Source organism: Pteropus vampyrus, unplaced genomic scaffold (genome assembly GCF_000151845.1).
Source record: "Pteropus vampyrus isolate Shadow unplaced genomic scaffold, Pvam_2.0 Scaffold72, whole genome shotgun sequence".
Classification (NCBI taxonomy): domain Eukaryota; kingdom Metazoa; phylum Chordata; class Mammalia; order Chiroptera; family Pteropodidae; genus Pteropus; species Pteropus vampyrus.
Window position 1 is genome coordinate 4,255,678 of NW_011888853.1, and position 15,437 is coordinate 4,271,114.

Consider the following 15,437-nt stretch of genomic DNA (forward strand, 5'->3'; position numbering starts at 1 on the left):
CTTCGGGCTCTGACGTTGCAGAGACAGGGTAGTCGGAGCATCCGTGGGTCGCGACCCCAGCAGAGGCGGGTCAGAGGCCCCGCGCCACGGCTGGCGGAAAGCAGCCGCCATGGAATCACCGCGTGTCAAGGCCGCTGGGCACCCCAGGGGCCAGTCTTCATCACTCCGACTGGGCTGTTCTTGTGGAGTCTCAGCGCCAACCGCCGGGCCCAGCGTCCACACGTGACGACCCTTCCACAGGGCCAGAATCGAGCTTCCGGACGTCGGCTAATGGACATGACTCAGTGCGCTTCCAGCCCCCCATCTTCCTCCGAGACGCGATTTTAGAAAGCTGCAAATCTACAGCATCACGGTACAGGTAGAGGGGCCGTCGGCAGAGCTACCGACAAGCTGCCAACACCTCCTTCTGGAACGCAGCCTCCGGGGGACGGGGACCTTGCACGCCCATCACTGCTGCACCGCAGTGCCCTGAACGGTTATTCCCAGGCAGAAACAAAAGAGCCGGACCAACCGTAAGCGCGCGGCCAGCACGGGAACGGGTGCCCGTGGAGCCTCCCTGTGCCCACGCCTGGAGGCCGGGCACCACCCACAGCCGGATGGGCTCACACCCTCCCAGCCCGCGCAGGGCCCATGGTCCAGGAGGCCCGCTCGCCACTGAGCTCCCACGTAACCTGCCCGCTGCGTCAGCTGCACACCCGCCGAAGTGGCCGCCTACCGCCCACACAAGGAACAAGGCAGGGGACGGAAAACCGCTCTGGGGCAGGAAAGGGGGACCAGGGTACAGAGGAACATGCTCACGGGACAGGAAGCGCCGAAAACGGCCCCTCACAGGGGAGGGCGAGCTCTTGGAAAAGAACCGTATTTTGCCCCCCTGGCCTCTCCCCGAAATAAAAATGTCAATGAAGGAATACAAGAGAAAGCGGGAGCGGAGAGAAAAGGCCTGGAAATAGAAGCGAACCGAAAATGTAAGCAAAAAAACTCAATTCATTCAGTATAAAAAAAGGGTCGTTTTAGTCTCAGAGAAATATTCATAGCAAAATTTAGAAGCTGGAGAATTAAAGACCATCCTAAATCATCCAGAAGCAGAGAGAGAGAGAAGCACTTGGCTGGCAGGACAGCGCGTCCGGGCCGGGCGGGGTGAGGTTCAAGGTTGTAACTAGGAACCCTGGACCCCAGCGTTAACTCTCAGTTGAGAGCGAGGGCAAAATAGACGTGTTTCAGGCACACGAGGCTCAGAAAGCTGACCCTCCGTGTGTGCCTCAGGCAGAGGAAGACGTGTTCACAGGGTGGGAACGGACTCGGGGCGCCAAGGAGAACACACACGTGCTCCCAGGGGGACAGATCGGCACCGGGGGCCGACGGGCTGCCACAGAGTCATGGCGAAGAAGGAGCGAGGAAGCACGGAGCCGTGTCTGAGACGGGAGGGTAGCACTCGGCCCTCTCCCAACCGGATGAAAAGGTTCGGAAAGTCACCCCACGGCAGCGTGCGAGGGCGCCGAGGTTACCGTCGGCTAACGGACGTGACGAGAGCCGAGTTCCTAGGGCATCTCATCTATGTCGTAATGCAACGCGCACCTGCCGTGACTGGAAACAGGCAAAGCAAACCTGGAGGGAACCCCGGTGTGGTGGCATCGAGCCATGGGCAGGAGGGCAGGAGGCAGGGCCCACGGACTTCGGTGCTGGGGACAGCTCCCGAGGGAGAGAACCGGTCAGAGCACGGTGGCTCCAGGCTGAGCCGCAAGGGCTCCTGGTCACGCTGCTGTGCGTGGGTCGTTGACAGCAGAGTAACCGTGGACGCGGCATGACAGCTAGTCCAGGGCACAGGACAGAAGAGACGTGTTATCGACCGCGACATGTCAAAGCGGAGAAGAGCCCACAGAGGGCAGGCTGTGGGGGGCGGCGGGGCGGGCAGGCCTCACAGCTTCCACTCGCGGCGGGGTGAGGTCAACCAGAACGCCAGGCTGTGACGTGGTCTGGCGTGGCAAAGGGGAACCGAGGTAAACCAGCAAAAGTGGGCGGGAAGGAGCGCCGAGGGTGGAGGCGGCCGGGAGCCGATCTTCTGACTGCGGTAGAACCATCGGCGATGTAGGAACGTTCGATGCGAACTTGGCAGCACCCACCGGAAATTAGAGCCCCAGAGGTGGGTCTGCGGATGGAGCACCGGCACACGGGCTGCTCAACACGCGCTCAAAACACGCGGTCAGGCCCCGCTGCGCCTGTAAAATGAAAAGCACGTTGCTCTGCAGTTACTAGAAGAGACCGGCCCACTAGGACCTGGCCATCAGGCTGACAAGGCGTCCAGCCAGTGGGCAGCGAGAACGCACCGACCCCTGTTCGCGTTCGTGACGCAGCCTCCTGACGTCAACCACGCAGCTTCTCTGTCACTCCCTTCCACACTCGGTCACAGGGCGTCTTCCCTTTGGGTTCAACAAATCCTCAAAGAACTTTTTAAAAAAGCGGGTCTCATAAGATCCCACCAGATCTCATTTTTCTAGTGAAATTCTGCTCTGAAACGAGGAGAAAATATTAATAAGCGTGTGTCCTCTGCTTAAACTCGTCAAGGCAACGTTAAATCTTACTCTCATACTGCCCGTGAGGACAGCAAAATTACGGAACAAAATGCTTAATTTCATTTAACAGCATGAAGAACACAAGCGCTGGCTGGAGAGCTGGGGTGTGAGTGACCCTGAGGTGCTGGCCAGTGTGACGGTCCCTGGAGGCTGCAGGACAGGAGGGCGGAGCTGGGACTCAGAAGCCACCCCGTCCACTCTGTGCCCGAGCTTCTGGGGGAGCAGGGTGGGCCCTTGGGCAGGGCGTCTGCCCATGCCATGGCTCCCCTGTGCGGCCGCCAGGGTTAAACCATAAGAGATGGGCTGATGGGCCAGATGGCAGAGCAACAAACAACTCCTCCCCCGGCCGCCACGTGCTGCAGCGGCTCCCGTGCCAGGGAGGCAGCTAAGCCCTCTTCTCTGGAAGAGAATGGCAACTGGGCGGAGGAGGGGCGGAGCAGCAGCCTGCACGCAGAGGACACAGGGCAGAGCCGGAGGGTCCCCGCGCCTCGGACGCTCGTTCCGCAAAGGTTAATTCACAAGGTGTCCTGCTCCCGGCACGGGCGCCAGCGCGGTGTCAGGCCCTCGCCAGGCCCTTGCAGGACTCCGATTTAATGAAGGAGATTAAAGTGCCCACAACAACAAGGGGCCATTGTGCTCAGCTGTGAATAGGAAAGCCACACAAGGGAGGCTTCTAGTTATTTCTTTATTTAAATGTTGCTCTGCAGATTTCACCAGTGGGCAGGAACCCAGAGCTGGAATGCGCTCCACGCAGCGCATACAAAGGAGGGCTGTCTTAAAGGGACAAGGCGTTCCTCCCCGGCCACAGGCCCACAGGTGAACACAGCCAGCAATCGGGGCTCCTGCCCAGCTTCTCCCTGCCCCGCACCACGGGCAGGTACCCAGGGACCCGCCAGGAAATTCAAATGGAAAGCAATCCTGATGGCGGTTTCTGAGCAGGAGCACAGGCCACTGCCAACCAAAATGGACCATGCTGTCTGTCTGTCCTCGTCCCGGGGGACCTAAATTGAACGGTCAGAGGCGCATGAGGGCCAAGACACCACTGAGGCCACCCGGCCGCACTAGGACCCTCCGCCCACCTTTACAATGCAGCGTACATGGCTGGCCCCGCCCCACCCACGTGGTCGTCCACCGTCGTCCCTCTCACAGCCCTGACTGTCGATGGATGAGAAGGGTCCAAACTTCAACCGGCACAGCAGGGACACGTTTCAAGAAGGGAGGCCAAGAGTCCAGAAAGGCCCTCCCTCTCCCCCACGTGTGGAGGAGGCAGACAGACGTGCGAGAGCTGCCCGCCAGGCCCACGAGGGCATTGCCCCCAAAGCTGGTGCCGGGTGCTCCTGCTGAGCAAGGCCCAACCCCCTACAGAGCCAGGCGTTTTATGGGAGTGAGGTCACAACACGCCTCAGAAACCAAACCGTCTGCCCACCGAAAACGGGGGCCGTGGGGGTACGTGCTCCGAGACCCCCTGCTGAGCCCTTCCCGGCTCCGGAGAGAACGACAGCCATGCAGAGGCTCTGCGTCCAGGAGTGCAGAGAACTCACTGTGCTGGTCACCTGCCCTCTGAGCCCACGGCCCTGCAGGCTGCTCAGGTCACCTCTGTGCGCCCCGCCCTGGGAGAAGATGCCTCGTCTCCCAGGAAATCCCAGTGACTCGCAGTGTGAAAAATTCAAAAGACTAGAAAGAACTCAGGCTTTGGAGACGTGCAAACGTTCAGCAAACTTACAAAACTCAGTTCGTGCCGACCACGGAAGCGTGTGGGGTCAGATCTCTAAGACGGGACAGGAATGTGATCGAAATCCAAAGTATCTTCAGGTAAAAGGCAACGCAGAGTCAGTAAAGCAGAAGCTGCTCTCGTTTCTGAAAGCCTTGAATTTAGAAACAGGCCTCAGAGCGCACAGGAGGGAAGACAGCCAGGCACAGCGGGGACACTGAAGCCCAAACCTTGGTGACACACACGTGGCCAACGGTGTCCTGATGCACTCGCTTCACACCTTTTTGGAAAGTCTGCCGACTTTGGGGGACCAACTATCTTTTTTTCCAAGCAAGTCTAAAATGTATCTCCACATCATTCAGCCTTAAAAAGGACTGTTGACACCTGCTACATGGATGGACTCTGAGACCATTATGCTCAGTGAGATAAGCCAACTGCCAAAGGACAAACACTGCATGACTCCACTCACGTGAGGAACACGAGTGCACAACTCCACAGGGACAGGTGCCGGGGGCCGGGTGGCGGGAGCTGTTTAAAAGGGACGGTTTTCATTTTGCAAAAGAGAAAGTTCTGGAGATGGCTGCATGACACAGACTGTGCTTAACACTGCTGAACTCTACACTCCGTACACTTAAAACGGTAAATGTTACGTCATGTATATCTTACCATAATTAAAAAAAAAATTTAATAGCAACATCTTGACTTCCTGATTTCTGCTCATCTTAGTTCCTTTCGAGAAGCTATAATCTGGCTTCTGTGTAGATCGCTATAAAATAAATGTCTCACCACCAATTTATGGCCTAAGAGATTTCTGAAGAATTTACACACATGCCTAGGACCCAAAAGAGTTAAATCAGCATGTGGCTGACGCTCAGCCACTGAGGGGACAGATGCCTTCCAGCAAATGACCAACACGCACATTTAGAGTCTACTGGTTTACATTCTTTCCACACAAAACCACCCGGTCTCCCACCCAAGAGTAAGTATATTAAAGATTTTATCACCATATTCTGCATTTTTAAGGAAAACTTTCCTGACCACAAACCCAACAATTCAGGCCTTGTTCACTCGGCAAGACGCACCCAGGGTTAAGAGCTGGGGACACCTGTGCAGGGTGTTCACTGCCCGGTTAGTTCTGTAACCTTTGGGACCTTTGGGACCTCTCCCGCTGGGACGTGTCATCAGCCCTGCCCTTCACGAATGGGAATGCATATTATCGCGCTCCAGGATTGTCTTAGGAAGCAGGTAGTTTACCCCCTACCTTACACAGAGAAGGGGATCGGTACATTTTTACCTAACAGAGCCTAGAACTCCAAGACCTAGTTTGCATAAGGTCACGATTTAACCAGCTAACCAAAGGTCACAGCTCAAGGCAGTAAAATAAACTGAGTTATAAAATTTTATCCTAAAAGTTTGGTTTAGAAAAACAAAGTTGACATCTGCTTTCAATAAAAGCTACACTGGAACACGATCATTTAAGAACCCCAACTGTCTCCAAAACCTGGCGGTGCCGGCGCCTGATCCAGCGGGGGTCTGCGGCCGCTTCATTCCCGCACCCCTACTTACAAACTGCCGTCTCCAAAGCCGCTTTGGAAAGGGTCACAGGACCGAAAGCAGAGCCGGACCCGGCTCGGGGAGGAGCATGCCCGTTCCGCCCCTGGCCGCCCTGACACGGCGACACAGCGACACAGCCCCCTCCTCGGGGAAAGCCCGGGGGCTCCCCAGCCCACCAGACAAACCGCTCCGGCCTCCTGAGGGAAGGGCCCCAGACGCCCCGGCAGGCAGGCCGTGCCAGCTGCCCTCCCACGGCCCTCCACGTCCAAAACAGAGGCGGGGGTGGGGGGGTCAGTCCTCTCTCACTTTACCCTGGTTCCCAAAACCTGCTGGTATGCTGGCCTTCCGCAAAACCCCACATCCTTCCCACGCTGACACATCCTCCCCTACGCTCAAATTAGATGTGCACCCCAACTGTGCTTTCTGGGCATTGTCACAAAGAGGGCTCCGCGCACCCCGACAAGGTTCCCAAGTCCTTCACGAACGGAACAGACGCCCCCGCGGCGGCTGCAGAGGGGAGGGGCCGCCCTGAGCCCGCCCCTCGGCCCCCTGCTGTCCTGCTTCTCACCTGCCGCCCAGGACCACGGACGCTGGTCCTCAGCTTTTCCCTGGACCTGGGGCCTAGAGGAAGCACCCCGACTGCTGGAGCGTCTGCCCACCCCCACCCGAAGGGGCCGGGGGAACGCTGGGCGCTGAGGGCAGATCCAAGCACAGGACGCGGCGCGGCGCTGCCGGGCGGGGGAGGGCAGGCGGCAGGTAACGGCCCAGTCCCCGCGCTCGGGGTGATGATGGGCACCGTGGGCTCCCGCGCCATCCGCCCCACCTTACCCTGGGCGAGTCCTGTCCTGCGGCCCCAGTGTCCTGGCAGCCCCGGGCAGCAACGTCAAAGCCTGGGCAGGTCGCAGCTGTCCCTTTCAGAGCCCATGGTGGGCCAGGGCCGGAACCCCACAGTCCCGGGCTCCGGGGTGCTCCCACAGCGGCAGGGGGAGGGGGGGCCGGAGCAGGCCCGGCCGGGTGGGGGCCGGCGGGACCGCACAAAGCGAGCGGAGGCGGGTGGAGAGGGGGCCGGCCCGGCGGGGAAGGCGGCGGGGACGAGATGGCGCTGCAGCCGGCGCCCGCTGGGCTGACACGGGGAGTGAGCCGCTCGGCTCGGCTCTCGCAGGCTCATTCCATGAATCAGTCCCCGTCGCCCCTCCTACCGCTCCCCGCGCTCCCCACGCGGCCCCCTGCGGGGGAGGGGACGCACCTCGCTGGCTTCTCTCTCCCCCGAGGGGCCAAGCCTGATGGCTGCTTCATGGAGAGGACGTTAACCCTTCCCCACTGCGAGCAGAGAGGAGGGCAGGGTCTGGAGTGCAGTGCAGGCTGCTGCCACCCAGCACGAGGCCACCTCCTTCCCCTGCTCTGCACCATGTCAGCAGGTGGTGACCTGGCCAGACCGCTTCACACGAGCCCCCTGCTTCCTGCCCTCCGGGGCCTCAGGCCCCACTCTCCACATGGGTGGATGCTCCAGCCCTTCTACCAAAAGGGCCTGCCTGCCACTCAGCCATGTGCTGGCTGCTGTCCCCACACGCTGGCAACGGTCCCATCTCCTGACCAGAGGCTGCGACATCGCAGTCTAGCCCGTTCTGGTTAGGGGAAGTGAGGCAGTCGATCCTGGGGACAACACAGGGAGATGGCTGGTGACAAGAAGCATCGCTGCCGCAGGGAGCGGTGGCTCCCGACCTTCGGAGTGTGCGAGGGTCGCCAAGGGCACAGGTCCATAGGCACAGACAGAGACGCGCTGCCTCTGCCAGGTACGGGCAGACATGAGGCTTTCAAAACAAGTCCCACACAGCAACGAGGAAAAGGGAAGGGACCGTCACGCTCAAACAGGGTCCTCGGACCTCGGAGCCGCTGACGTTTGGGCCCCGCGCCCTGCACTGCAGCACGTGCAGCCGCACCCTGCCCTCCACCCGCCGGAGGCCAGCAGCACCTCTAGGTGTGACGATCGAAAAGGTCTCCAGAGAGTGCCAATGTCCCCTGGAGGGCAAAACTGCCCTGGTTAAGAACCACTGCTCTGGATTAACAACAAAAAAGGACAAGAGCTGAGCCCCCACCCCTGCCTTCGCGACTTCGATCTCCTCTCCTTAGGACTCTGCTGTTAGGGGTACCCCCCATACCAGTGTGGGTCCCACACCCGGTTTCCTCATCATAGGACAGGGTCACCAGACCGGACCCAAACACGCGGGGTCTGCAGCCCAGCACACGTCTTTTAAGAAGCAGCCACAATGTGAACAATTTTTTGTATCTAAATGACAGTTCTCATTCCAAAAGAATTATACCAAGTCTATGAGAAATAAGTCCTAAAATTATGTATGAAATCTTTCCTTTAAAGATACAAATTTTCAACAAGTGACACATAGGCAGCACTTTAATTAAATAAAATCTCATGAAAACATAAACAAAAGTATCATTATTTAGCTAGCTAGCCATTTGGGGGGAAACGAAGCTGAACGGCTACCTCATTTTCAACGAAATTCTAGCTGAATCCAAGAAGGTGCCGAGGCGAGGGCACCCAGGCCAGTGAGGGCGCAGGCCCCAGGAAGGGCGTCCCCATCAGAGGCCAGAGCGGGACGGGGGCGAGCGGGGCTGACGCTCCGTTCCGGGCCCCTCTGCACAGCCGACCCTCCCACGGCACGGTCCAGCGGCACGCGGGCTTGTCCAGTCCAGGCCCGTGCTGTGTTCTGCTCACCGCTGGGAGCCGCGGACGCACAGGCCGACCGTGTGTGCGAGGACCTGCGCCGTCTCACGCAGGGGACCGGGGCGTCCGCAGGTTTGGGCACCCGGGGGTCCCGGAGCCAGGCGCCCACCCCAGGTACACAGAGACAACGTAGGGTTTGGGGGAGTCAAAGTCACATGCGGCTTTCCAACCGCACCAGGGGTGAGTGCCCCTGATCCAGAACCAAGGCGACGGCCTCTGGAAATTCCTGTTCAGAGAGAATACGGATGGACATGGCACCAGCCATATACCCCACGTCAGCTCAGATGGACACCTGAGCACCCCCTACCCCGCATCCGCTCAGACACCTGAGCACCCCGCTACCCCGCATCCGCTCAGACGCCTGAGCACCCCCTTACCCCGCATCAGCTCAGACGGACGCCTGAGCACCCCCTTACCCCGCATCAGCTCAGACACCTGAGCACCCCGCTACCCCGCATCAGCTCAGACACCTGAGCACCCCCTACCCCGCATCCGCTCAGACACCTGAGCACCCCCTACCCCGCATCCGCTCAGACACCTGAGCACCCCGCTACCCCGCATCCGCTCAGACGGACGCCTGAGCACCCCCTTACCCCGCATCAGCTCAGACGGACGCCTGAGCACCCCCTTACCCCGCATCAGCTCAGACACCTGAGCACCCCGCTACCCCGCATCAGCTCAGACGGACGCCTGAGCACCCCGCTACCCCGCATCAGCTCAGACGGACGCCTGAGGACCCCGTCTGTGGAAGCAGCGCAGCGAGGCCTGTCACGGCCCCTGTGGGGACCGGCACACCGCTCTTTTCTAGATGGGGGTCCGTCTGGATTCTGAGCCAGAATCCTGGACTCCTAACAGAAATGCAGAGGAGGATGGACTCTGGTTGTCACAAGGAAGACGCAGGCACAGCTGCCCGCGTGGGAGAGAAAGTCACCAGGCCTCTTTTGGCCGGAACTTAGGCTTCCGTGGCGTCTCTGCAGAGGACGAGGCGCACGCGCGTCGAGAATGCCCTCTGAAGGCAGGCAGGCGCCCGGGCGGGAGCTGGCCAGCAGAGTCGGGGATGGCAGGCTCGACTTTCCTGTCTCCATCTTCCCTGCGTGCATCCGTCACCCACGTCTACGTAACCAGGTACAGCCCACACTCGGGAAGGACGCGTGGACCCACGAGGTCACTCTGTATTAACTGTGCTGCTGAAGGCCCTGGCTGACTCTGACGACCCAGTGGGGGCTGCAGCCAAGGCTCCCCCTGGCAGAGCTGACCAGGCTGGACCAGGTCACTTCTAAGGCGATCCACAGCCCCACGAGTCTTTGACCATGTGCACTTAGTGACAGTCCCAGCTGCAAGGTGAAACTCACGTAAATCTCCCACAAGCTGAAGTTCTTCACGGGGTACACAGGACAAGACTCACGAGAGCCTCTTTCCACGAAGGAAATCTTAGCTGAGCAGAGGCAAGAACATGACTTCAGTAACGGTGCCTCTGGAGGACTGTCATGTGAAGGGCCAGAGCAAGGGACACTGTTCAAACCTTCCGGAAGGCCTAGCCTCCATCTCTGACGCGACCACAGCAAACTGACACACGTACTGTCGTGATGCTTCCAGGGCTGCAGGGAGGCTGGGACCCAGGGAGGCTGGGCCACGGGAGCTGCCACGTCTCCCATTCGCTAGGGTCTGGACGCCTCCTGCCCACATCTAGGGCACCTGCCCTGTCCTCGCCCCAGCTGACCGCTCTGCAGGCTGACAGCGCTCACAAACCCTGCCTTTTCCCCACAATGCTGGCTTCTTAAGACAATCCCTCCTGTCCACTGGACTCTGGGTCCTGACCCCACGCTTTTATGTCCCATAACACAGAGAAGCCGGGAGGCTACAGAAGGCCTCAGACGACGGATAAAGGGCCACCGCTTCACAGGCGCAGACCCCTCGCCCCGGCCCCGCACGCCCTCCTCGTGAGAAGGGCAGAGCTGACGGTCTGCACCACTCTCAGCTGCCCCTCGGCTGTGTGCCACGGAGCAGAGCGAGTCCCCTTCACCACTTGTCACCGCAGATGGTGGTGCAGCTCCGTGATGTGCGCCTCGTACAATGCCAAGAGCTCCTGCTTAAAAATAAAGATGTAACCGCTTCTGAATCTGCAAAATACTAACTCGACCCATAAGGGACGAGTGAGAGCCACCTACGGGAATAAGAGCCTCTAGTCACAGCACCTTAGCTTCCCCTTTACCACCACGACCTCGGCGACCTGTCCAGCCGGAGCTGGCACAACCGTGGGGGGCGTGGGGGGCAGCACGAGAACGGGGAGAGGCGCTGCCCTGGCGCCCGGGGCAGTGTCTCGGAGGCACCCTGAACCCCCGCGTGCCAGTGGACAGGCACCTCCCTTAATTCTGTCTGGAATGTCACCCTATAAGTAACGCCGCTCTGGACTCGCGAGGTAGCTCACACTTCAAACGCGTTTCATCTGCACTCTGCACCACAGTCCACCTGTGACCCACGCGCAATTCCCGATGGCGAACTATGCGGGGTGACTCTGCGCCCCCTCCCCCCGCATGCATGAAGACTCGCCGAGTCCGAACAATGCACCCAAGGCAAGCTACTCACAGACAGAGCCCAAGGCCCACTCCAGGCCACGGGCTGAGTCCTCAGCTCTTTATTTTCTCTGTTACCATCAAGCTCTGTCCGCTCAGTGTTCACTGAGCATCTGCACACGCCCGGCCCGGAGCGGAATGCGGGCCAGCAGGGGTGGGGGGAGGGCGTGGAGGCTGTGGCACGTGTGGCCACAGCAGCCACGCACGCCCAGTGCTCAGGGACGCCAGGTGACACCAAGAGCTTCAGAGGTCATGCCTCTAAGCCAGGACTTAAAAGACAAACAGATGCCCCAAACAGAGAAGCAGAGACCAGTGGGGACACACGTGCCAAGCGAGAGGAGGCTGGGAGGTGCTGGGTGCCTGGTCGGGCCAGGGCCCAGGGGGCCTGGGGTGGCACACGGAAGGGCGCCCAGCATGCACCTGTGATGGCCTTGCTTCCCCAAGGCAAGCGGCTTGGTTCCGTCCCAAAAAGAAGGTTCGAAGGCAAATGAAGGGGACCAAGCATTAAAAAGATAAGATTAAAGAGCCAGAGCCAACCCCAGGCAGCTGAGAAAGACAAGAGACCACTCAGTCCGCGGGTCCCCTCGCCAGCCGCACCTGCAGAGTGCCGCGAGGGAAATGGCCGAGCGCTGGGAGCCCGCGCACCGCGCGAGGCCAGAGCCAGCAGCAGCGTTCGTCATTTACGGGCTGTGGGTCTGAGCTGGTATAACAGGAGAGGGCCTGACCTCTTTAAAGAAATGTTCGCCGCCCCCCGCCCCCCCACCGCTAGGCGTGCACTTTGGGCGACAAATCTAGTAAAAGCAGCTCTGTGCAGAGCGCAGGCTGACACGTGACTCTCCCTCCCCTGGGACCCCAGGGGCCTGCCCAAGGGAAGTCCAGTGCTGCCTTCACTTTCGCACCGGCCCGAGCGCCATCTCTGCATCTCGTTTCCACACCGAGGCGCAGTGGTCTCAGCGGGGGTTAAAGGGCAACGTGCCCCCCCTCGTGGCCCAGCAGACGACTGGCAGCAGCCAGAGGAGGTGGAGAACCCCGGGTTCCTGAAGGTTCCTTATGCAAAGCAGAGGTGCCCATCGACCCACCCCTTCCCCTGATGTCGAGTCCCCGCCCTAAAACGGTGCCCCACCCCCAACCCCAGCCCCAGTGTGCACCCCGAGCAGTTTGTGCTGAACTTTAAAGCCTCTGGGATGACATGGGACGACACCCCCCCCACGGCCCTGCCCGACTCAGACTCTGAAGTGACAGTTAAACGCGTCCTCGGTGGGCCTGAAGCCAGGCGTGCCCAGAGGGGCACGGTCCCCAGCAGTCACCGTCTGCCAGGCCGGGTCGTGCCTACTGTCACGGCATCAGTGCGAATGTTCTTGTCCCCTCTCTAGAGTGTCTCTTTTTGAACAGAGACCTTGGCTACTGTGGATGCACCGCTCAGACACGGAAAGTCCCACGTGGGCAGTTCAGCCCAACCCAGAATCGCCTGTCACCGCTGCTCCCCACCCCGCTCCACAGGCAGAGGTGTCACCATAAACACGGATGTGTCCCTCCCGCCCAGGTCTTTCACACGTGGTACCCATCGTCCCACGGATATGCTCCACGACAATTTGCATTACTAGAAGTGAAACTTGAAAATGTATTTTACAGTGAACCAGATAAGGAAAAACATAAAAGGACTCCCGACTTTACTGTAACTTAACAAATTCTCTCTGAACACAGCCTAATGTTTACTTCAAACTTGCTCGAAGCACACGCTGTGCTGCTGTCACTGCCGCCAGCTGAAACACGCGCGTGTGCACACACACCCGTGACTCCCGCACGTCGGGAAGCCCTGGCCGGTGCAGGAAGACAGTTCTGCAGGATCTCTCGGGATCATAAGCCATAAAGCGTGTCACTGTTTACAGTGGGCGTGGAGATGAAGGAAGTTCGGTCTCCGCCGCCCCCCGAAGAGGAAGCCTCCATTAACCACACTCCCTCTGCCGCGCTTCATCTCGGGACCACGGAGGTCTGCGCCCTGAACCTCACCTCACCGGTGCTTTCGACCTGGTCTCTGACGCCTTCACTTTTGAGTGTCACACTCACTCTGGACGCAAGCGTGACCACCAGGGCTTCTGTCCACTGTCACGCAGACACAGCAGTGCAGACAGCACAATCACCAGCAAGCGGTGATCACCTGCCGGGCCAGGAAGCACCCTGGGCAAAGGCTGGGGGGCTGAGGGCGTCTTCAGCTCAAACACACACCTAGTGTGTCTCCCCCGCCTCGCACACACGCGTGCGCGCACCAGCTCCCCCCCACCCCCCCGCAAAACGGCAGACACCACACAGTGTGGCCGCCGCTCCTCCCGCAGGGCAGCGAAACCGTCATCACACGGTTCCACGTCTCCCCCAAAAGAGACAACTTAACCCCCCAGCACACGCCTGGGGCAGGCAGGACTCACCGTCCTCCTCCTGGGTTTTGAGGACCATCTTTTTCCGTCACAGCAGGACCCTAAAAGTGGCTCTGTTTTGTTCTTCAAAGGAGAACTCAGCCAAGTTTCGAGGGAGGCCGGGCTGGGTGGGGCAGGACACCTGCGGGCTGTCTAGCCACCGGGACAGCTCAGAGCCGCTTCCTGGGCGGGCAGGAATGGCTGGCTGCATCCGGGGGCCAATCAGCCTCCACCCCAGCAGCAGCGTCACTCGGGGTTCACTGCCCCACCCAGTTCCTGAAGTCAGGCTCCAGGAGCTTCCTGGTAGCTGGCCGCCTCCTCCCTGCCGGCAGTCGTCGCTGGCGCCACGGAGACCAACAGCTGCTCGTCTCGTCCTCTCTCAAGTTCAGCCGGAGCCACACGCAGCGCTAGGTGTCCCTTCTCGCTTCAGTGTCCAAGTCCTTCCCCCGACTGGAATCGTGAAAACCCCTGGTCCTCCCACAATGAGGTAACAGGGCCTCGCCTGCGGGAATGACTAAGAGATGGAGTCGCTGCCCTCTGAGGTCACCCGCTAAGCAGGAGGCGCAGACCAGAGGCAAAAAAAACTCGAGGGCAACGCTCCCGACACAGGCTCAATCTCGTCCCCTCTACCTTCCCGCACGCTGTGCCACACCGTTCTTCTCTGTGTTCCGATGACGCTCGTGACACATACGCACTGTTGAAATCAGGTAACGGTCAAGAGAAAAGCCCTCAACCCCACTGCCCAGGGACAACCACTGACGACGACCCGGTGTGTGTCCTCTATTCCTGCAGACGTGCCGTGTAGTATGTTCGCACCCGCTCACGCACACACACCTTCCTCTCTCCACGTGTCTCCTACACGCCTTCTACATAGTACACGCGACACTTACCATGTAGTACGTGGAATACACTTCTCTCCCGACAGACAGTCACGTTATCGCAAGACAAGTACGTAAATATATACACACAGATATACAGAAATACACAGAACTGGGTGTTTTATATGCTGCTTCACAGCCAGGTAGCCTTACTTGTCATTGACGTTTTCCATGACTCTGAATGGACACCTACCACACAGACGGAACACAGAACCACTCCCCTGAGAGACTTTAAGTGGCTTTCCATTGTTCTGCCGACCTCCCCACCCAGGAGCCACGTGCGGGCACAAGCCCTCGTCACTTCCTCAGGACACGGGCGGAGGCTGTCCCACGGGCTCCCAGGAGGGACTGAGGGGCCTGCGCCTCGGGTACAGACACTTGCAAGCAGCAGGTGAAAGCCCAGCTGGCCTCCGGCCTCAGCGCCGTGGGCAGCGCCCTCCAGTGCCCGCTGTGCCGCCTGACGGGGCCTAGCGCACCTGGCCCCGTGCCAGGGGAGGACGCTGAGACGCAGGGATGGCGTGCAGCTTGCCCAGAGCCCAGGACCTGGCTGTGACCGTGTCTGGACGCGGGGCCCACTCGGCAGGCTGCTCCTGTGCTCTCCATGTGATGCCAACTCCTGCAGCCCGGGTGGGGGTGGGGGGATTAGCCTGCTGTCCCCAGCGGGACACCACAGCGCCACCTCCAGGCACACCCCGGAGGTGGCGGCAGGCATGCCAAGGCCAGTGGCCTCCGCCCACTTCTTCCTTCCTGACTGATAATAAATAAATACGCGTACAGTTTTTAACAGCACTGTTTTGTCGAAGCGCCTAATCCAAACCCAGCTTTTTACTTTTAGTTCCAAGGCAGACGTCACGGCTACGCTTCCCCCTCCCACTCTCCACCCACCAGCATCCCGGGCCAGCCCCGTCGGCGTCGGCTCTTTAACGACTCCCAGACCGCACTCCCCTCCTGGTGCCAGGCCTGATCCGACGCTGAGCCCACTCGTAAGAGGACAGGCCAC

At 59.9% G+C, this 15,437-nt stretch overlaps 1 protein-coding gene across 1 annotated transcript in view; it reads right to left on the reverse strand.

The window, feature by feature from the left end:
* Positions 1-13,812, reverse strand: part of CYTH1 (cytohesin 1) — a 32,162-nt gene extending 18,350 nt beyond the window's left edge. Inside the window, exon 1 of the mRNA XM_023531634.1 lies at positions 13,572-13,812. Coding sequence (XP_023387402.1) covers positions 13,572-13,599 — 28 coding nt within the window. The 5' untranslated portion in view covers positions 13,600-13,812. The remainder of the gene's footprint in view (positions 1-13,571) is intronic.
* Between the last annotated feature and the right edge of the window lie 1,625 nt (positions 13,813-15,437).